Source organism: Panthera tigris, chromosome B1, assembly GCF_018350195.1.
Source record: "Panthera tigris isolate Pti1 chromosome B1, P.tigris_Pti1_mat1.1, whole genome shotgun sequence".
NCBI classification, from domain to species: Eukaryota; Metazoa; Chordata; class Mammalia; order Carnivora; family Felidae; genus Panthera; species Panthera tigris.
The window spans coordinates 120243059-120266750 of record NC_056663.1 but is presented as its reverse complement, the minus strand read 5'-3'; the positions used below and the strand labels follow the sequence as shown (position 1 = coordinate 120266750).

The window sequence follows — 23692 nt, the reverse complement described above, 5'->3', positions numbered from 1 at the left end:
ATTAGGGTGGAGGCAGGGGTTGGAGAGTCATGTGCTCCATCTATAGGACAGCACAGATGTGTGTATATGTGGGGAGAGGCAAGGATCTCAGAAAGCCACACTCAGATATGCTGCATAAATATTATGTAGACCAATGCCAACTATAGTTAATGCCTCTTTCATATGTTATCACCCATTCTGTCACACCTATACCACTTCCTGTCATTCCTGAATCAAGAAATTACCTGGATAAAAAAAGATAATGTGTCCCTTGCTCCTCCTCTCTTTCCTATAGTCAGTAAATAATACCCTCTTGTTTCCTGGTCTCTTTTAGGCACACAGGTATGGAGTTTCACAAAGGAAGTACAGGATGCTAAACCAGAAGATACAGGTTTGACTCTGGTTCATCACTACCTAATTGAGTGACCTGGGGCAAGGTAATTTAGCAACAGATACTCTTCACATTAAAAGGGGGTGGGGCTAATGATATTTACTTTTAAGTTTCATTCATTTTTTTTTATTTTTTTTAACGTTTATTTATTTTTGAGACAGAGAGAGACAGAGCATGAACGGGGAAGGGTCAGAGAGAGAGGGAGACACAGAATCTGAAACAGGCTCCAGGCTCTGAGCAGTCAGCACAGAGCCCGACGCGGGGCTCGAACTCACAGACCGTGAGATCATGACCTGAGCTGAAGTTGGACGCTCAACCGACTGAGCCACCCAGGCGCCCCAAGTTTCATTCATTTTTTTAAAAAAATAAATGAATATGCACTTGCCTAGCACAGTATCTGACTTGTGGTAGGTATTCAATAAATGCAATTTGAGTTTGAATTTCAAACTATACATTCTTCCACTTATTGTTCTTGATCCCTTACATGCACAATCACACTATTCTCATTTAAATCTACATCCTTTTTAAGAAGCATAATTTTGGATTGCTTTCAATTATTTCTTTTAAAACCCAAATCTACTAGACCAGTTTACTATAGACCCTGCTATACATTAGAATCTCCTGGAGAATAGTTAAAAACTAACACTGCCTGGGCTCCACATCCAGATCAACTGAATCTGTAACTCTGAAGATAATCACAAGATTTGCATCCAACAATAAATGAAAAAGCAAGGGGAAAAAGAATGGCTAACATTCTTAAAACCAAACATTCATTAAAACCAAACCCAAATAAAACACCTTATGAATTATTGCACATAGTATGTAAGAGCGCAAGAGGGCTCTAAAACCACTTACCTTTGTTATTGTACACATCTAAGTAATTTGGTGCTGAAAAAATTGTAATTAGAGAAGGGAAGCCTGTCGTTTGGCTTTTCCTGTACATGCGATACCTAAAAACAACAAATATGATTTAAAACAAGGCTATTATGAAAAAAATGATATCAAATTATAGCCTTAGAAAAAAACTAAAATTAGGTTTTATCACTCCAAGAGAACTCAATTACATAACATTAAACAAAATTTTCTCTCTAAAGTCTGTTTTACGCAGACATTCATTCATCTCAAGGTTGACAATGAAACATGTACAGTTTCTGAGTAGGCCTTTCCTGAGTTTAACGGACTTAGGGGAAGAGTGGAATTCAATGAAAAATCATAATTCATTTCCATGTGTTCAACAGAGATGACAAAGGTTACCTTTTACATGAAGATATCCTGCACCTACCGTGTTTTTGAGAAGTTTGCCTATATTTTTGACATAAGACTAAATAAGCAGAGCAATATATAAATCTTTACCACTAAAAACCAGGCTGATTATTCTAGTTATCCATACAATATTCTGTGCAATACCTATGCAATATTCTGTTATGGTCTTGACTAAGTGATTTGCTTTTCAAAGAATGGTTAAATCTATGGGTTTTACATATTGAAAGTTGTTTCTATTTTAGAACTCTCTTTATTACCAATCTCCTCTGAGATCTGCAGGTCAAAGATTATTGTCTCAGCAGGGTAATATTTAATCAATCAGTAATGAAACAGAACATCTGCAAGATCTTTGGAAATAAACCAACAATCCAGTTACTTTTCTTCTACTTAGACAAAAATAGGATTTTAGTCCTCAAATAATCAAAAAAATTACAGGAAATTCTGGCTCTTTTCCATTGAGGTGAAAGCACATGTCACGACTTCTACGTAACAGATTTTAGTAATATCAGTTTAGAAAGATTCTTATAAAGCATGAAACAAAATGTTATCACTCCTTGGGTATTCTGAGCCAGTTATTTATGGCAGAATAACCATGCCTACTCTAATTGGGTTCTAAAGGTGCCTTAAATAGTACCTTTAGACAGATAAATAACCACCTTAAAAATTATAATTTTAAAAATGTTTTGATAAACTTTTCCTAGAAGAAAATATCTTCTTAAAAGTCTTTTGAAATGTTCTAGAAGTATTTATTCTGCATATCCAACTGAACTTTGCTGGAGGAAAAAAAAGTCAGAATGTGAAAGGTAATAACACCCTCAATCTTAGTACCTTGACGTCATAAATCATGACTGGCTAGGCCTACTTGATAACAAATAAAAACAAAGAAACTAAATGACATAATTGCAATTTACCCCCAATAAATCAATCAAGTGCCCATTCTGAACAAATATACTAATTGATTTTAACTGATGCATTATTTTAAAATATTTTCAAATAAGCAGATGATTTCCGGTCTGTAGTGGGATTAATATAAAGCTGCCTAAAATGCTCAGTTCGGATAGTCAGCCAAAAGAGCATGGTGACACCACCGCCTTGAAAAGTTAAAAAAAAAAAACCACAACTTATTTGAGGACCCCATTGGGGTCATATCATTGGTTAGGCATATCATTAGGTTATGTCGAAGGTCACCTATGACATGATAGTACTGTATCCAATACTAAGCTGTTGGGTCAGTTCATACCTGTTGATTATTGCTTGAAAAAAAGCTAACTTTGAAAGGAGCCTGGGATCTGCCTTGATGTGGGATCATCGGACATGGGCTTACTTCAGGATGTGGGCATCTCTACTCCTGATTTCGGCACACAGATTATAATACTAAGTGGTCCTCTCTTCCAAAGAATTCAGAATATGAAGGAATGAGTTTAAGCATTTGAAGGCAAACAACACCTTTCAGTGGAACCTACTGAGAAGGGTACTGGACATCAAATGCTTTTCATTATGCCTTTTGCTCCCGAGTGCAGATTCAATGCACTATCAAACTGAGTATCTGATATTTCTTACTTTTCTAAGCCCTTATCATTGGGCTACCAATTATACTAATAATTATATGAAACCTGGACCCTAAATTTTAAAATTCACTATTATAAAATCATGTTATACATTTATTAGTTAGAATATAGGACTTTCTCCCTCATTTAAATGCCTCTGCTTTTGTCCTTTAAAACTTTACAAGGGTCAGGAATGATATTCTTTAAACAAGAGTACACTATGCAATATCTGTTAAATATTTACGTGTAATTCTCATTCACACTGCCAACAAAGACTGAAAAGTTGCCAGTAATTTACTCACTGACTGGACTGTGGGAAGAGCAGGAATGGAAGGAAATCAGAGGGACCCTTACAAGGGCTTAAGAAAGCCGCTGAAAATTTTACCTGTTCAGGCTAAAAACGGAGGCGTTTTAAAGAAGACCTTACAACACATTTACAACTCATTCCCCAGGATCCTGCCCTATCTCTGTCATCAGAAGACAATGTTAAGATCGAAGTGCTTCAGGGAGAGAGCCTACCAAAAGGGACCCTCCAAACCTGAACAAAGTGAGGAAGCTGGGACCCAGGAACAACACATAGTTTCCGTAAACCCACAAAACTGCTCACCCTGCATCTTGGGCTTCATGGGCTCGGAGTATAGACAACAGGTTATTGTGCTGTAAGAATTCACATACAGCCGGGTAGCTGCCAGAGACAAAAAGAAAAGAGAAAGAAGCATCTGTTATGAAATCATCAAGTGTAGCACATGTATCTGTAACATCCCGATCTATGTGATTTGATCAAGCGTAATCAGACATACATCATTCATGAAACAAGCCTCTTGGCTCTCAGGACAGGTCCCCTCCCCACCCCTGCCCCGTGGCAGAAAAACACCTGCAGCTGTACTTTTTTACATAATCAGAAAGGACTGGAGATGTGTGAACAGGACAAAGAATGCAGGCCATTATATAACAACACTAGAAAAATGTCCACTCATAGAGAAAAACAGTATCAAGTCTACGTTTAAACACAGGTGAACAGGAGCATCAAGATAACATGAGAATAGAATTTAAAACATAAACCTCCATGTTCTCAAATACAGCACCATTTGTATTTGGATGCACGTGCGTGCCTGAGTACTCTACAGAGAGACGGAGTGAGGGAGTAGGAGAGACTAAGTCTTCTGGAAACCGAGCTATCAACTTACTTATGAGTACATTAATTGATATATCCTTCAAAATCTAAACACGATTAAGGAATTCACAGGTTTTAAACTGTGTACTTTAAATACGATCAACAGAACCATATCTTAAGGCTTATTCTTTATATTGACTTAATAAAAGCATTAAATATATAATCAAGATGATTTTGTCTGTTAAGGAAGTCTCTAAACCAAAGATGAGAACATTATTAAAAATGAAATTCAAATTACAAACTAAACCCGTAGAACTCTTTGCAATCACTTTGTCTCTAAGAATTTTTAATGAGATAAATGAATGTCATAAAAGTAAATAAATTTTAGAAATTTCAAATAAAGAGACAGCAAACCAATGCTCATTTTAATATAAACAAACTGTGGATGCCCACTAGAACTTAAACTACACGTACTGTAAGAAACAATTCAGCAATTATAAAGGTAGCACTTTGAAGAGATACTAAATAGTACATGTCACTCAAATAATTTACTATAAAGAGAAGATGCAAATAGTTTCTGTATTAAAGATTTTGTAAGAATTCCCTGCTCAAAAAGAAAAGAAATACCGTTAATCTGGCATACCACTGAAGAGATGCTGATTATTAAAAGGATTCAGTTCTTTGCAAAACTGGGATCTGAAATCAAAAATAGTCATGAGGCGCCTGGGTGGCTTCGTCAGTTAAGCGTCCGACATCGGCTTAGGTCATGATCTCTTGGTCCGTGAGTTTGAGCCCTGCGTTGGGCTCTGTGCTGAAAGCTCAGAGCCTGGAGCTGCTTCAGATTCTGTGTCTCCCTCCCTCTCTGCCCCTCCCCTGTTCGTGCTCTGTGTCTCTTTCTCTCAAAAATAAAAAAAATAATAATAAAAAAAACATTAAAAAAATAAAAAAAATAATCTGTGCATGTGCACACATTCATGTGCATTTGTGAGCATATGTATGTGTGTTCTAGAATATTTTAGCAATTTGCTAAGGAGAGAAAAAGACAACTTCCTAGTTGTCCCAGGTCAGCTCAGTAAATGAATGTAAATGTAGCCATGGGTTACATGGTAACCTACAAACTGGAGAAGATGGCCCAGAGTGTCCACAGGGAAATGTGTCTGTATCGTATCTAGGTCGAGTTGACCAACATGTGTCTCCAAAGACTTTTGTTCTATCTTAGGAGAAGGTAAGTATACGACCTTTCCAGATCAGTGTGTGTCAACAAAAGAAACCCTAACTGCTGAGACATTGCTGGGTCTTTAAAGAATAGCACATATGTTTGTACATATTTAGCCATAAAGTGCCCAGCCAAAGGAAGACAGAATAGGGTGGCACTCAATAAATGTTCCTTCCCTTCCCTATCTCTTTCAGCCGTTTTTTTTTTTTCTTGTGCCCTTGAAATATTTCTTTAGAAATATAGTTTATTGCCTTGTTGTACCACTGTAAGACAGAGGGTGTTTGTCTAGTTCTGTCATGTTTTGTCCTTGGACAAATGGCTTGGCAGCACTTTTTAAATTTATTTTTTCCTTTTGTTAGAACCCACACTAGTCCTATGAAAGCATTATTTTAATATATTTTCTTCATGCTAAGTTTTATACGCTTATGTGTTTAAGTTTTCCCCCATGGAAATAGATATCTGATTTTTAACGGTAATCTGAAGAAAACAAAATTAACCTTGCAGCAATCTGCTAGGTTAATAGCATTAACTGAGGAACACTTGTATTATTACTTGGAAGGAACTCATTTTGAAGAAAACCTCTGGAAGTTTAAAGGCATACATAATCAAATATTCAAACTCTCGAAGAATTACAAACATTTTTCTAAATAAACTTAGAAAATATTTGGCTATCGAGATTCCCATTATTGGTCAACTGTCTGGGATACATTAAAGTCTTCAGTGATATTAGGTGGGGAGAAAAACACAAAACTTCACAATATTTTTGTGCTTTTTAATGGAAAGGATGATAAAAAAAAAAGCATTCCAGCTAAAAAGAACTAAAGAGGATATATGTTAAGAATGGTAATGTCAAAGATTCACTGGTGACGTGTTCCATTTGTTAGATGCAACAATCCCTAATCCCTGTGTTAGGCACCAGGAGACGTGCTACGGTAAGTGTAAGGTGTGGTTTCTGTCTTGAGGGTATTTATTACCTAGGCAGGAAAGTAAAGCATGCATTGATAGTATGAAACAAGAAAGCAAGCACAGGGTGCTGGGGAGATTTTTTTTCAAAAATATCTATCTCATGTTAGATCTTTTGGGGTTTTGTTTGCATTAATGAGGTGATGCTTCTGTGTTTTGTGCCCAACAAGAAGAGCCCCTTCTGCCCCAGGCTGGTCAGCCCAAGCAAGGGCCCATGCCTCGTTTTTAGCAGGGGGCCGGCTGCGTCTCAGTCCCACTCACAGCCCTCCAGGGGGCACCCTTGTCAGGCAACGCTTGTATGGTTTCATCAAACCCAGTGTCCTGGACATGCCTTGAAATAAGACTTAATGCAACGATCTGGGAAGGGTAGTGATTCTTTCAGCTTTGTGATATCCATTTACCGGCATGCACTGCTGTGTTTGGGGAAGAAGCTGCACTCTCTGAAAATGCTTTTTTTTTTTTTTTTTTTTTTTTCCCCCACTTGGAACATGATTATTCCTTAAGCACTAGAGAATACATTTCTCTGAGTAGAAAAGGAGGTGGAAATTTCCATGGAATAGTGGGAATCCTTAGGTCTGGGTTTTTATTCCAATTTCTTGTGTAGACTCTGGAAAATTGCTGACCCTCTTTGAGCCTGAATTACCTCATTTGTAAAAATGCAGACGGTAGCATTTATACCACAAACTTAAGATAAAGACTAAATGAGTTAGCAATATATGTAAATTCCCTAGTCCAGGGCCTGGACTGATAGGGGTAGACACGTAACAACTCTTAATTTTCTCTCCACCACCATGGTGTGGAAGACAGAATGCAGCATGGAATGGTGAGTCAGCAACCCTCGATTCTAATGGTAGCTGTTGTGAAAAAGCAAGCTACAGGCCTAAAATGGCATTGCTTAGGCCAAGTCACCAAATTGGGGCTTAATATCTAACCTAAGGGAAGTTTCAACCTCCCCCAAAAGTGTAAATCTTAACTGGTCAGTCAGGAATTTTCTGAGGGGCACCAGTGAGGTAATCTGTCGCATGGGCCCTCTGCCTCCACCAAAAGACGATGAGGTAATGGTCATAAGATCCCCTGCCCCTCCCGTAAGGGAAAGTGACTGGCCTGAAACAAGACTTTCTTTTCTTTTGCTAATAACTCCTTGCCCCGCCCTCCTTCCTATAAAAACCTTCCATTTTTTGTACAGCCCCTCAGAACCCCTCTACCTGCTAGGAGGGGTGCTGCCTGGTTCATGAATCGTTTCAGAAAGCCAATTAGATCTTGAAATTTAATCCATTGAATTTTTTCTTTTACAGTGTTAAATTTATTAGTTGTGACTTGTGTCAATTCTTAAAAGCAATGACGTCTGGGGAATACTGGATAGGAAAGGGGTTAGAAAGGGAGAGGGGCAGACACAGACTGAGCAGGAGCAAAGGTAAAGAAGGTAGAAAAGACAAACATGTGAGAAATGGTAGAAAAGCTGTTTTGGCATTAGAGAGAATAGCCATTATTAGACTCAGTCTGTTTATTCTCTTATTTTTGTTCCTTCCTATATTAAGCTATATTTTAGATCTTGAGTTAAACCTTCTGCATTTATCTCTTTAAGATATAGACAGAGGACATTATTTATTAAATATTTATTTATTTTGAGAGAGAGAGTGAGAACACGAGTGGGGGAGGTGCAGAGAGAGAGAGAATCCCAAGCAGGCTCTGCACTCTCTGCAGAGCCCGATGCGGGGCTCGAATCCATGAACCCGTGAGATCATCACCTGAGCCCCAATCAAAAGTCGACACTTAATCAACTGAGCCACCCAGGCGCCCCTACCAGCGGACATTATCAAAAGGCTTTTTTATGCTTTTATGTCTTCATTTATACTTTCCTTAAGTATTTTTAACTTCTGGAAAAGCCCAGTCTTCTGCCAAGCCCTCACTGAATTATCATGGGTGAACCGTCCCCTCAAACCCAGCTCATCCTGAGGTGTGCACAGAACTGCTGCATCTCCCATGGTCCCGGAGTGTATTTGTTTAAGACAGCATTCGTCATGTTGTGGTGTCAATTACGTTTAACTCAGTAATAGTAAACGCCTTAAGAGACAGATATTATTTTTAAATTTGTCTTTATATCCTAAATTTAAGCAGCAACCTGTCAGCTTCTTGGAGCTCACGTTCACTTGCAGGTGAGAGAGGTAAAGGGTGTCTTTCCCTCGTCAGGTTCAGCAAAGCAGAGGCACTCAGCCTGCAACCCTTTGCTAAGGGATTGGGAGAAAGCTTCTCCCTGCCTCCTTGGCATCCTTCCCCTCTCTCAGGCCAGTAGTAAGGGAGAACTCTGCCCAACCGCCAAGTTCCTCCTCTGCTTCTGGGGGGCCTTAGCCCCGGGGTGTCCTGCTGTCCGCATCAGCCGGGATGCTGTCAGGCTTATCTTTCCCCAGGACTTGCCACGTCGTTGTTTTGTTTTGTTTCTTTTCCCCCAGGGTTCTTCAAGTCATCTCATTTACCCACTAGGTATCAAGTCTGGAAGGGCTCCGATCTCCCCGACACAGTTTCCCCAGAGCCTGAGTCCTCACTTGCGCCTGGCTGTGGGCGGCCTCGGGAGCAGTGAGAAGTTTTTATTCAAGGCAAACATTTTATCGAAGCTTAATAGTTATACAGAACACTGCCCAAATCAGAAGATTATAAACTGATGATCTTCCCATCGTAACTAGCACTCGGGCCGAGGCACAGAACATTACCTGGAACCCAGCCACTCTTCGTATCTCCTTCGAATCACTATTATCTCCTCACCAAGGGTGATTGCCACCCCGGCTTTGAACCTTATAGATTAGCTTTCGGTAATGTTCACCTCTTACTTCAATGTTGTCATTAGGATGCACTCTAGTATGTGGCTTCTTCTGCTGGCATCCTTGTGGCACTCACCCCGTCATTATGGGCAGCTTTGGTTAACTCATTCTCATTTGCTGTCTTAGGTGTGGAGATACACTACAATTTATTATTCATTCTATTAAATAGACATTTGGGTGGCTTCCATTTCTTGGCGATTATGAATACTGCTGCTGTGAACAATCTTTGGGGTGCACATGTGTAAACATTTCCAGTGGATATATAAACAAAAGTAGAATAGTTGAGTTATATGAATATTCAGCTTTAGCGTATCCTGAAGCAGCTAACTGTGATTTGGGATGAGCAGTAAAATGGGACCATTCAGATGGTCATCTTTCTAGATGCGTTCTATTTCATCGTATTTTCTTTTCTTCTTTTTAAGCTTATTTATTTTGAGAGAGAAAGAGAGAAAGCGGGGAGGGGCAGAGGGAGAGAGAGAGAATCCCAAGCAGGCTCCACACTGACAGCACAGAGCCCGATTTGGGGCTTGAACTCACAAACCATGAGATCATGACCTGAGCTGAAACCAAGAGTCAGAGGCTTAACACACTGAGCCATCCTGGCACCCCCATCATATTTTCATAAACACCACTTTCCCTGCATGCAGAAAGCTTCCCCAAATGACTGGTTGGATATACCCTATTTATCCTTTAAAACTCAGGTCTTGTAAAACCTTCATGATGCATTGTCCCTTAAACTCCAATCCACCTCTCTTTGGGCTAGGCCCCCTAACTGTGTGTATGTGTATGTTGGGGGGGGGGTGGTGAGAGAGAGACAGAAAGAGAGAGAGAGAATTTCCACATTCTTCACAGCACTACTCACCTTGTATTTTATTTGTCATAGTTTATAGGTCTCTGACACTCAAAGGCACAGTCCCGCAAAGGCAGGTACTCTATCTATAGAACCTCACAGAAAGTATATATAATAGGTACTCAACTAATGTTTGTTAAATAATTGAATGATCAAATGAATTCTCAAAAGAACGCCCATTAAGTGAACTGTATGATTTGGGGAGGGAGTGGGAAGGATGTTGTGAAATTTAGGTGTGATTTCAACAAACTAAAAATGAAAGTCTTGAACTCAGCGTGAGAAGAAGGGATGACAGGGTGATCTACAGCTGGTGAAATTTTTTTTAATTTATTTTTTTTAATGTTTATTTATTTTTGAGAGAGAGAGAAGGGCACAGAGTATGAGTGGGGGAGGGTCAGAGAGAGAGGGAGACACAGAATCCGAAGCAGGCTCCAGGCTCTGAGCTGTCAGCACAGAGGCTGACGCAGGGCTTGAACTCACAAACTGTGAGATCATGACCTGAGCCAAAGTTGGCAGCTTAACCGACTGAGCCACCCAGGCGCCCCATGCTGGTGATATTTTTAAGAAAGGGTCAATAAGATGTGATGACTGATTGGTGGTGATTTCAATGCAGAAAGAAAAAGCAGGGATCTTTGTTAGTCTGCATGGCTGTTAATAGAACTGTTAATAGAAACAGCGAAACCAGGAGGAATCTCCCGCGGGGAAGTAAATAATAATACTTTTCAGGCAAGGTGAGTTAAGGTGAGGATGAGACATCTAAGATAAAAATTTCCAGCAGCCACCTAGAAATAGAGAGGTCCAGCTCAGGAAGATAAACAGATGAAGGGGCTAGATCTGGTAATCAAACCACAGAGTTTACAGTTTACGGTGAAGGTAAGAGAACATGTGAGCTTCTGGGGGGGTGGGGAGGGGAAGAATGAAGAAAAAAATGTGGGAATCAGGAGGAAGACCCAAGATGGGCAGCACAAGAGGCAGGGTGCTGCTGGATCAGTTGGAGGAGAATCGGGACATGTGAGAAGGAGGAACCGGACGACTTTCAGGTGGAAGGGGCTGGCAAATGTCAACAGCAAGAAGAGAAGGTGGGCTGTGTGAGGGGAGAAGACAGGCTGCTGATCCGTGATTAAGAGCCCAGCAGTGATTTGAGTGTGCCGCAATTTGCAGCTTCAAAAACACTTTTAAAATGACTGTCAAGATGTTCTTTAAGTTTCAGAGTTTAGAGGAACTTCAGAACGTCTGACCGAACTCACTCCTTTTGAAGCAAGCCAGACCTAGAACACAAAGCTTACATGATTCATCCGAGGCAGGCGTGCACACTGCCAACCCGAGCACCAAATCTGGCTGACAGCTTTGGTCTACATGAAAATGAAATTTTTACCTCCAACTTGTCAGGATCCTCACGGATTTGTACGGTGTAAATCTTGGTCTGTTAAGGATCACAGGTACCTGCCTGGACATTACAGGCATTTGAGTTCGCAAACTCCACTCTAAGGTTCCAAACATAATGGTAGCACCTGGGCAAAAGCAGAGGATTCCTCCCCCTCTGTCCCACCGTCTCTCTTCTCTAACTCATGGTGGCATGAATGCATTCTTACTGATGCATTTTTCTGTAGAACTTCATTTCATTTAAATCATGGCCCAGACAGTATGTTAGATGAGGGACAGGGTGGCAGGGCAGATTCCACATAAACGTGTAAAATAAAACTGGGAGTTGTCCATCAAAATGACTGCCAATAACTCAAGCGAAATTGTCACCAATTTCTCTACCAATTTGATCACTCCCTTGTGCCCCTCTAGCTCGGCTTTATAAACCACGGCCACAGAAGATGCCTTGCCGCCTCCAAGGGAACTGAAAACAAAAGCATCAAAAAGCTCTAGGAGAAGGAAAGAGTCATTTTTCTCTTCTGTAGATGAAACAGAATCCAGATTGCTTTGCCATTCGCCAGAGTCGATAGGCTGTGGGTTTATATTCAGCATTTGTCATGGCTACAGATATTACAGAACTCTCTAATGAGAGGACTTAAACAATCATTTTGTTGAGAACAAAAGTGTGAAAACATGCATAATCCTCTAATTATCTAGTTTGATGGACTTTATCTCTGATGTAAACACATCTGTTTCTATACTGACAAAACAAAAACACCGTAACTTTATGTAAGTCCAGCACAGAACTTTACCTAAAATATGATTTATTTGAACAGCTGACTCAGAAAACCAATGGAAGGATGTTACACTGTGAATGAAAGAAAGATTAATGCAATGCGCCTCGAAATCAAAATCAAGAGGTTGGGATTTTACTTGCTACTGGATTATTGAAGCACAGATCAGGGGTATAAGGTAAATCAGTTAAATTCTCACAGTGTAATTAGGGATTTGACACCAGATTTTAAAAACTGAAAAATTGGCGTTGATATATTTCAACAATATTTATCTTTTTCACTAAAACTTTTATCATATTTAAGAAAAGATCACTTCCAAATTAACTAATTCCTAAAAAGGAACTTTAGGCCTTGCAGAAATATTTACCACCCTTCTTCATGTCACCCCAAAATAGACTCCTTGGACATGGTGCCCAAATTTCCAAATCATAGAAATGAATTGTAATCTTTCTTATCAATAAGCTTGGATCAAACCTCTTTCTTCATATGTATAACAAAAAAAGTATTCTGTGAAGGCTGTTTTACAGTGCGCAAGACCTTCTGTTCACAAACTCACTTCTCAATCACTTCAACAGAGGAGTAAAAGGAAGCTTCCCCCGCCCCCCCCCCCCCCCCCCCCCAGTAAGGAAAACTTAAGGCGTGAAGCAAAATGCTCTACCGCTGAACAAACTCTGATCGATGTTATGTGGAAGGATGCTGTCTGCTTAGTCTCCAGACAGAAGACATGTTTCAGTTCTTTCTCACAAGCCTTCTCATCTGCTTAATTTCCAGGGCTGGAATTGAGCATAAACTTCAGTGCACATCACGTTTGGTCTGTAAGTTTTGTTTTGGTTAAAGACTGTGTATTATAGAATTTAACATTCTCGGTTTCTCCGTAACCTCCTTCTCCTGTCTCTCTGGCTCCTGTCACATAAACTGTATATCGGATGCTAAGAGAACCCAGTGAAGCTGAGGGAAGTCAAATGCAGAGGCCACAACTGAGGTGAAATGTCAGGAAAATCGCAAGGACCCAAAAACCCGGCTGTATTGCCGATTTCTCTCTGAAGTGCTCTGAAATGTTAGGAAATGGGCAAATCCCCCTACGCTGGCAAATATAAAAATTATTGTAACAATCTTTCAAAGTGGCTTGTGAAAGTGCTAAAAATAAATTTACTATGGTACCTATATACTGAGCTGCTAATTTTAATTTATCCAGGAAGTGTAATAAACTTAAGAAAATGTAAGAATAACGTCAATATAATTTAATTAACAGATTTAAAAGTTGTTTCCCTGATTTAAGTTATGAAAAGTGGTAAAAAATGTTTGAAGTGACTATATTGTTGAGAGGAAGATGAAGGCTGGCATTGGAATTTTTTCTACACTCTTTGAAACAGAACAAATTTTCTACCAAATGGTACTACCTCGCCACCCGGATATCACATGCTTATGCTTCTTCTTCTTTTTTTTTTTTAAAGAATGCACGAGACACCCAGAGCCAGGAGAGGACAGAGAGAGAGGAGAGAGAATCTTAAGCAGGCTTCACGCTCAGTGCTGAGTCTGACATGGGGCACAATCCTATGACCCTGAGATCATGACCTGAACCGAAATCAAGAGTCGAATGCTCAACCAACTGAGCCATTCAAGCACCCCTCCCCACCACATGTTTCTTTTACGGCTTTTCTATTCTTCACAGGTATTATATCAGTGTATTCACAGAAATGTTTTATTTATTTGTTTTTTTTATTATTTATTTATCTATCTTTTTTACAAGTGCTAAGAATCCACTTGAACCAAGCTTGCAAAGTGATGCTTTCATTTATCCTCGTTTCCTAGAGAAGTGATATAAACATCATAAACACATCAGACTGATAAATGAGAACGAACTGATAAATGAGAACATTTATGAACCAGATGTGCTCCAGAAAGCAAACCGTCCATCCTCACCTGTAGAAGTACGAACACCCCCTGACTGTGTTGTGAGTGAAATGTTCCTGAGTCTTCTCATTTCCAAAATCCTCCAGGGGGTCTGACCACAGGATATCACACATAGGTCCGTAAGCAGGTGGTTCTTTGAATCGGTCTAACTAAGAAAAATAGAAGACAGAGAGCAAAATACTAATCTTTGGACGCTTGGAATCCAGAAAATACAAGTGTTTTTGTGGTCCCTGACTTCCTCCCCAGCACAGTGCTTGGTGAACTGCCCGCTCTCTCTCTTCCTGTTGGCTTTTCTGCCTTCCTTCCTCCCCCTCTGTCCACACTTCATCTCTCTCCAGTTTGCCCTCTTTCCTTCTGAGGAGTCTATCTGTTGTCTGCCTTAATCTCTTCATCTCCCTCTTGTCTCCTCCTTAGTTCCTACTCTTTGATCCTTTTTTCCTGTCTCCTGGTTTACTTTGTATTTTTTCTTTCCCTCTTCCTTACTTATTTGATCTATCTCAGTATTTCAGTCACTACCAGTTGATGTGACTCCGTGTTTCATTTCTTGAGGAGGAGCTTTTATTTTGTTTTACCTTTGGGCAAATCTCTATTACTGCCTCCACTAAACAGTGATTTAGAAAGCTGGATGGAGAACAACTTACGGTTTTTATATTTCACAATATGACTTTGAGAACAAACGGCTTTCATTTTAAGAGCAGCCACTTGTTATATGACATTCTGGACAGTCACTATTAGGGGCTATCTACGTTTCGAATTAAAGTACAAGCCAGCTGTAGTTTATCTTAGTAGGTACAAACCAAGAGGAATGATAAGCAGTAAAATAAACCCAAATTTAGCTGGTCGTTCTTCAGCTCACAGTTCCAAGCTTTATAGTTTCACCAAAACCCTCATATGAAATCCATTTTCCAGCTATAAATGTTCAGCAAGGTCATATTTCAGTTTAAAAAGGTGTATTTAGAAAGTAAGAGCAATATAATAACTGGAAATGACACCTCACCAACAATTTTAGAACACTGTCACTTTCCTGTAGTTTATTCTGATTTAACTGCAATTAGAGAATCTTTGGTGAGGTTAGCAGATATTATACAGTCTCTTGAAAAAAAAAGCATAAAACAGCTATGAAAACCTATTTAAAACTGATATTCTTCATATTCAATATTTTAATATTTTTTCAAAAACCCACAGGGAAAGGGGGATATATAAGCTTGGCAGCCGATCACATTCTTTTTCCTGAGACATAAAAGGTGATGTAAATAATGGTTTTGCTACACACCATTTTTTACTAATACCTAAAAAGAATGAAGCAATATCTCAAAATTTCAACACTCAATGAAAAACTTCAATAAGCCAAGACCCACCATATTTCAACCATTATGTTATCCATAAAATATTCATTGCAAATTTAGACTTGTTTAAGAGACTTAAATAATTTATGCTTTTGGAACAATTCATCCAAGAAAAATAACGCTTGTGAAAATACAGAATTTCTTTCTAAGAAAGAAGAACTTATTACAGGCATAGAACAGCAAAGAAGGGGAGTCTTTCTGATTACTATGAATTCCCAGCTGAAGTTTTGATAAGGCAACCAGAATACAGAAGTTATTCTGGAAAAGTTACGGAGTGCATTCTAAAACCCTAAGAATAAATAATTATAAAATTAATTAAGTAAAGTTAAGTGTGGTGGAAACTGTAACTGACATAGGGCAAAAGGAAAACCTAAGAATCTTTTTATGGCTAATGTTAGAGCTTAATGATGTATATGAAAATTGAACAGAATATCTGAAATATGGCAGAAAGTAAGTTTTGGGGATAGTGGGCGATAGCTTTAAATTTTACTTAATTTATGATAAGAAGTTTAGTTAATATTGCACACGTCTACCAGATTAAAGAACCCATGCAGAAAGTGAACCACTCTCTCCTTGAATTTCATGACTACGATTCAATGTCACGTCTTTATCATACTTTAAACAGAGCGCAAATACCAATGCTCTGTGTTGATTAAAAGATTGTCTCTTCCACTACATAAAAGGATCTCATATTATCTCATATTACTACATATTCTCAAGACAAAGATACTTTCATATTCAATCTAATCTTTTCGCTGGCTAAAACAACATTAATAGCCAATTTCAACTAAAAAATACCTCAAAAAATCAACTTTCACCTCATTACTCAATACAACCAATGGAATATCATCATCACCTTTGTTAGACTGTTATTTTAAAGTTTGAAGTTGTGAAAAGAGTAGATTTTCAAAAAAAAAATGATGATATAGACACATTTTAAAGGTCAAGTTGTGATTTTTCCCAAGAGCAAAGGAACATTTTCTAGCTATAATATACTATGAATATATAATGGGTTGCTTGAAACGAGCCAAAGGGAAATGAAAAGGCATATATATTTTTGGCAATCAAATATTATACATTTCAATGACACATCACATGGTAAAATGAACCCTGAGGTTTTTGAGATAAAAACTCTTCCAAGTATAAATATATTTCCCTTTCTAAATAAAAGTGAGTACAAAGAAGAGATTCATGGTCACTTTAAATCACTTGAATTCGAAAGGATAAAGTTAGTGAAAACGACAGGGAAATTCAGGTCTTCTATTTCTTAATGAAGCATGCAGAATGATGAGTCTTGGAAATAACAGAACTTACTTTTCTGATATCATCTAAAGTGTTAATCTCTGGAGACAAACCACCGTGTACACACAGGAACTGTTGGTTCATCAGGGCAGCCAGGGGCAGGCAGTCAAAGGCATCCATACAGGCATCATATACGCGTTCTGAATACTTTATTTTACCTTTTAAGACATGAGTTAAAAACAAATACTTGACTCTCACGATTTCATAGCTAGGATCATTTCACTGAAATCGTTTTTTAATGCTTCCTTCCTAGAATCATACTATGAGCATATAACTACACACCGCAAAGTTCCAAAATGTGATTAAACAAGACGTCGTGAAGACATGTTATCGCAGGTTTTACCCACTATGGGAAAGTGTAATGTTCCTACGAAACCTTGTGTAAGCTGAAATGGAGTAAAGCAAAGAAGCAATTATCATTAATTCATATAGAAGCATTTTTGAGCATTCCCAGGTCCAAAAAAATAACCTCTTAGGCTTTTCTGATATCTTCAGACACTACTTGTAACGGATGCACAAAATAAATGGAGATAAAGTACAGAGGCTCACAGACACAGTTCAAAGCTATGGCGGCGTGAAGGTGCGGGGCTGAGTGTAGTTCCCAGGGAAGGGGCTTGGCGGGACCACTCATTGCTCAGGGTGAGCACTGCCTCTGTTAACTGCTTGCTGCAAATTTAACATTGAACCCTATTTTTGTTTTTTACCTTTCCTCCTAAAAGCAAAAATTCTCCTTGGGTTTCTTTTGGTTAGCAATAGCAAGTACTATTGTACATCTTTCATGAAAGCAAAGTGACATAAGACACCCTTTGGAAAGGCAGAGAATAGCTGTGTTAATCTTTATATCTACTGTTGTAAATTTTTGTCGTTCATCCACATTTTAAGTTTGTAGTAACTTTTTATACAGCAGAGGAGAGAACTTTTGTATACATCCTCACTGTTCATCTGCAGATGTAGCTCAAAATTACATATACAAAAACTAGGTGACCAACAGAAACGTGGCCAGAAAGCTGGTTAAGTTTTCTGAGTGATCTTAGAGAAAAGGAGATGGCAAGAAATCTCCTAAAGTTGTTTATGTGTCACTGCACGCTGCTTTTCCCTTGTTGACTTATGTCTAATGTTTTGAAAGAAGTCTCTGTACTCCATTGAAAATGAGCCTAAATGACAGAGAGAAATTTGTTTCACTAGACAATAGGGAAAATTAAAGACAGGAGGAAAATAAAATTTATGCAAAGTAGTCCTCACTCCTAGTATTTATGTCTAAAGGAAGACGTCATCTTTAATTTGGTCAAATCCACTAGAGGCTAGTAAATTTATTGAGTCCAAAAAGAAGCTCAGTTGAATTTTCCTCCATCTGTTTTTCTTGAGTGATTTGAGATGAAAGGATAAAATTCTTTCCCCGAATTGTAGTATTCTGGCTTTTTAAAAAAAACTAAGTTAATGATTGTTTCTTAGGACAAGTCACGTCAAATAGTAACTCAAAATTTTAGGTCACTTTATAGAAAATTTATAATATAAAAATAAATTCTGAGTTCTCTTCATGATCCATGCTTAGAAAGAGATACAGAATAACATCAAATAAAATAGTGTCATTTTTTAAGTTTCTGGCTTTTAAGCAATGGATCATATTATCATGTGCTCCCAGTGTGAGTTAAAATGACGATTTAGCACAAATGGTGTTAATGGAAGAAGCTTGAAGTATACTTACATTCTTGTTTAAATGTGAAATACTCTGTTAGATGTCTACATTCATGATTTCCACGAAGTAAAAACAGTGTTTTGGGGTAAAGAATTTTCAAGGCCCACAAATACAGCACACACTGAAAAAATAAGAATAACATAAAAATAAATATTTCCCTGTTACACTTAAGCACCCCATTGCTCACATAGCACGAAGACATGAACTGATGTGCTACTGTGACTGGAAGACCCCACAAGGCTAGGCCTTATTAAGGAGGATATTAAAAATCAAATAGAAAACATCACTTTAGTACAAAGCCAAGGCTCGTCTATAACTAAAATACATACATGCACTGGGAATCTATGTACCACAAGAAAACAATGGACTTTACAGGGTCTATTGGAAGAAGCCTGAATGAAGATATCCTAAAAATGTACCAGTGTAAAAGTATGAGAAGAAACATAATTAGCAATCAATAAATAAAGACACCTCTCTTTATAAAAAAAAAAAAAATTAAATCAGGTAACAGAAATGGAAGAATTGGGAAGGAAAGGCAGGACAAAATTTAGTACTAAACAATATCAGGTTCAGGTTGATTGGGATTGGGTCTCCACTTTCAATTATGTTCTCTTCTTCACTAGCCTTCTTCTCCCTTATCACCTTGTCTTTTATTTCAGTGCCTTTGGTATACAAAGCCTTAAGTTTTTGGTTTGTTTGTTTGTTTTGTATGTAAATATAATTAAACTGAAGGCCAGGGAATCTCACTACACATGCTGCTAATAACTAAGGGAAACATTTCATATATCTTACAACTTTCAAATTAGTTACTTGGGTATTGCAGTTTATGTAAAAATAAAGGTCTACTTTGAATTCACCAGGTTTGGAATACACCAACATTGACATAGTCATCCTGAAATGTGCATTAAGATAATTGAGATACTCAAGTACTAACATCAATTTCATTATCTTCCACTGGCATTCATCAAGAACCCACAGGGAAGAGAAAACCACTCTTCAAAAACAAGTATGCTTTTTTATCCTTATTAAGTTTATGTTCTAAAAGTGAGTCAAAAAGATACAAAACCACAAAAATATGGAGGCAAGTCTGAGTCTGATTAGTTAAGTCTGAAACCAAAAAACATACAGTATTTTCCTTTTTATAAAGAGCTTTCCAACATATAGTAAATATGCCAGAGTTTGTCCACTGGGAAAAGCTACTGGTGATTCATTTGTTGTGATACCTGTGAAGAACAATCACCTCTGTCAGCTTATATGATGATTTATTAAATGAATGGAAATAATTACGTTTGAATATACAGCCCAAGTCTTGGAGAAAATACTAATTATCAAAGCAAGTATGTATTACTGTGTTTTTCAAGATATTGTTTCCAACTGTGTAATAATGATTGAAGTAAACAAAAATAATGAGTTGACATCAAATTTTATGTATATGATACCTTAATTAATTTTCTAATTATCATTTTCTAATTATAGCTATTAGCTGAAGTTCACATGACAAATGATATTGCTATTTCTGAACAGCTGACCAGACGGTCTCTACAAGTGATCCTTAAGTCATGATGGTCTGTCGATGGTGCATATTCCCTGTTATCCTCAGTGAGCAGTATGGTGGTTCAATGAGGCTCTGATCGCTGTGTATCTGGCTGTAGAGGTACACGTACATGCTTTTATAAAAGGAGTTTGTATTACTCGAACTTGTCTCACATTTCAGAGAAGATATTTATAAACCATTATTAATGTCAATGAGATAACTATTCCTAATTTAAACTTTATAAAGTTGAACCTTAATATTAAAGAAATACACACACACACACACACACACACACACACTTTCATACTGGTTGTTAACTTTGGATTTCTAGTTTGGAATAGGATGGGAACGTAAAGTCTTCTGCAAATTATATTTACTTATTAAAATTGTTGTATCTAACGTATTATATTTATATACTGAGAAAAAGCATATGTTCTGGCCATATCACAGCCACTTTTAGAAAAGATTTTCTTGCTGTTATTGTTGTTTTTACTAAAGTATAACTTATACGCAGTGAAGTGAACATATTTTAAATATACCAGTCAATGGGTTTTTATATATGTAAACTCTTATGAACCTACTAACCAAATCCAGTTACATTTCAGCACACAGAAGGCTCCCTTGGGCCTCCTCCTAGTCAATATCCTTTTGGAAATGGAACCACAACAGTGAACTCTTCAGATTAGCTTTGCCTGTGAGAATCCTAAAGCAAAGCTATTATTTTTCCAACTAAAATCTAAAACACAATTTTCTAACCCCAGTCAAGTGCTAGAGGAATCACGTTTGAGGACCCACATTTTCTCCTCTGCCGACTGTTAAAAATCTCGTTCCGAAACTAGCGCACAGCTTTATCGACTCTAGTTTTAATTTCTGTAGCTTTTTCATAACTGAAACCTCAAAGAACCATACGGGAATATTTAATGATACATTTATCATACTTATTGACCTTTTCGGTGATTCAATCCACATTTAAAATGCCTTATTATTTAATGGATATAAAGCACTTAGTATACAGTAGGAGTTTAAGAAATACTAGTTCCTTTCCTATAAAAGAGAAGGAAGACAGGGACACAGAAGGGAGGGAAGGAGGGAAGAAAAGAAAGGAAAGGAAAAAAGAGAAAAGAAAGGGAGAAAGAAAAAGAAAGAAAGAAAACATAACTCAATTTCCAAATTCTTGGCTCAACATACCCTAACAATAAGAATCCTGTTTTCACATTTTATGTCCTTCTCCCCTGTGGCAAGAATAAAATATCTTCTCAAACGCTGAATAAAACCACAAATGCAGCCAATATGGAAGAAGTGGCATGGTAAATGAAAGGGCAAGAGTGGATTGGAGAGTGGAGCCCTGCCAGCCTTCGCCCTCAACATCTGGTGGGAGAGCACTGCCAAGCACAACACTGTCTTGCTGGCCACCATTCTACCATCTAAACGTTCTGGAAACCTGTCGATCTTCAGCAAAATCATAACCTGACATGATTTTTAAAAGGGAAAATCTCTTTAACAAAAAATGATCACAATTGGCGTGCCGGGGTAGATCAGTTGGTTAAGCCTCGGACTGTGGCTCAGGTCATGAGCTCATGGTCCATGGTTTGAGCCCCTGTCAGGCTCTGTGCTCTTACAGTGCAGAGCCTACTTGGGATTCTCTCTCTCTCTCTCTCTCTCTCTCTCTCTCTCTCTCTCTCCCCCCCTCTCTCTCTGCCCCTCCTAACTCCCACTTTCTCTCTCTCAAAATAAATACATAAACTTAAAAAAAATTTATCACAATCAAAAAGCAAATGAAACGCAAATTCGTTAAATAATTGGTTATTTTCATATACGTGGTATGAGGTGGCAAATTTGAATAAGATTTTCGCTGAAGTAACCGGTTATGGTGGAAACAGAGATGCAAGTTTCACTGGCCTTTCCTCATTGTGACATGTAAATTCATTGCACTAATAACTCACAAGTGGACCTTCACTGTCTTTCCAGTGCTACCCTGAGCAATTAAACAAATATTTACAATTAGCTTGTAAATTTAGCTTTAAATACTTAAAACTTTAAAAACTTAAAATTAGCTTTTAAAAACGAAACACTGAGCCTCCTCTATATTTTTATTCATTTCCATCACAGACCTGGTTTTCACCTGTTTAACTTATCCATCTTTCCCAATGCACCAGCGCTAAGGATATCATTGTGCTAAGAATATCATTTTCTTCATTAGTTTCACTGGTTCACTGATAACAGCAGTGCAATGATTTATTCTGTATTGTATGCCTTTTTTTTTTTAATGAGGAGTCTTCTTGAAAACTGGCACAGGGAAGTCGAGAAAGAGGGAAAAGAGGGAGGAAGCGAAAAAGAAAATCTACGGCTCCAGATCTCTATCAACCAGCCTTTGAAAAGAACTACCCAAGCTGGGATACGCACCAATCAGAAGGGATGTCTCTCAGTCACAGGACAATGAAGCGAAGGATGTATATTGGTTGGGAGAAGATCCAAACTCCCGGAATGTCAAACGCACCGCCTCTCAGGCATTCTTTGCCTCCTCTGACAAGCATGCAGAGAAGCAGCAGAGTAATAGCAATGCACTACAAAGGCCATCGTGGCAGGGAGACAGCAGACAATTCCTTCCTCGTGTCTGTGGCATCACTCTGTCACCTGACATCCCTTGCTGTCCCGTTCGCTTGTTAGTCTCAGGCAGAAGCACAGAACATTGCCTGCCTTGCTGTGGTTCATTTAAGCCTGGGAGTTCATAGCGAATAAACACAACAGCTCTTCACGCTTACATGTGTTTGAGGCCCGGGCTGAGACCTGGATGTAAGTACAGCGGGAGGGGCTAGCCCACTACAGAGCCCACTGCCAGGCCGTGCAGTGCAGAATGGCGAGAGCGGGAACCTGAGGAAGCGACTAGAAGAAAACAGCTGTGCGTGCCTCCGTCTGCAGTTCTGAGTTTTTCTCTGCATTCTCAGACGCACGCACTCAGACGTGGACCTCCGTATGCACGTATGCCTGATCAGAGACGTGCGGGAGCTTAATGCAATCACCACACAGAGGATGATGTTTGGTAGGGGACGAATTATTACCCCAAATAAAATGATCTCTTTCATCGCTCCTCAAAAACACAATTGTTTTATTTGGGCTAACTTTGTGGGGAACGATTTCTAATCTTGGCAGAAAGAGAAGGTGTTGGGAAGGGATGGGGAGGGGTGCAGAAAATGAACTCCATGTACTGCCCACAGCTTATTACCTAGTACCTGAAAATACTACCCGGCAGAGACTGTATGAAATCTGAACCCCCTCTTCAAAGGTGATTTGGTAAGATTAAACATAAGTGGCTCCTCTTTGCCCGGAGGACAGTCAAAAAGAATACCTGCAGGGGAGTCCTGAATTATTGAGATGCATCAAGAACCTTTTGAAAGCTGTTAGGATAGTACGCGCTGGAAAACTGAGCTCTTGTTGTAGGAATTTTCTTAAACCAGCAGTGTCGTGCTCAAAGAGAGTATTTTATAATCAATGATGTAACCTTCAGATTTTAGAGGTGGGGGAGAGGGCTGTGTGTTCACGCTTGTGCATGTATGAGCGAATAAGAAAGTCTGTATCAGTGTCTGCATTACTGTGGTTTGCTCAGC

The 23692-nt window shown here is 38.6% G+C and overlaps 1 protein-coding gene across 2 annotated transcripts in view; it reads right to left on the bottom strand.

Annotated features, from left to right (window-relative positions):
* Nucleotides 1-23692, bottom strand: part of PPP3CA (protein phosphatase 3 catalytic subunit alpha) — a 323475-nt gene that overhangs the window by 52469 nt on the left and 247314 nt on the right. For both annotated transcript variants that reach the window (XM_042984126.1, XM_042984125.1), the window contains exons 4-8: nucleotides 18563-18674; nucleotides 16870-17015; nucleotides 14219-14358; nucleotides 3788-3865; nucleotides 1226-1320 (exon numbers count right to left, since the gene is read on the bottom strand). In XM_042984126.1, the coding sequence (XP_042840060.1) occupies nucleotides 1226-1320; nucleotides 3788-3865; nucleotides 14219-14358; nucleotides 16870-17015; nucleotides 18563-18674 (571 nt within the window). The remainder of the gene's footprint in view (nucleotides 1-1225; nucleotides 1321-3787; nucleotides 3866-14218; nucleotides 14359-16869; nucleotides 17016-18562; nucleotides 18675-23692) is intronic.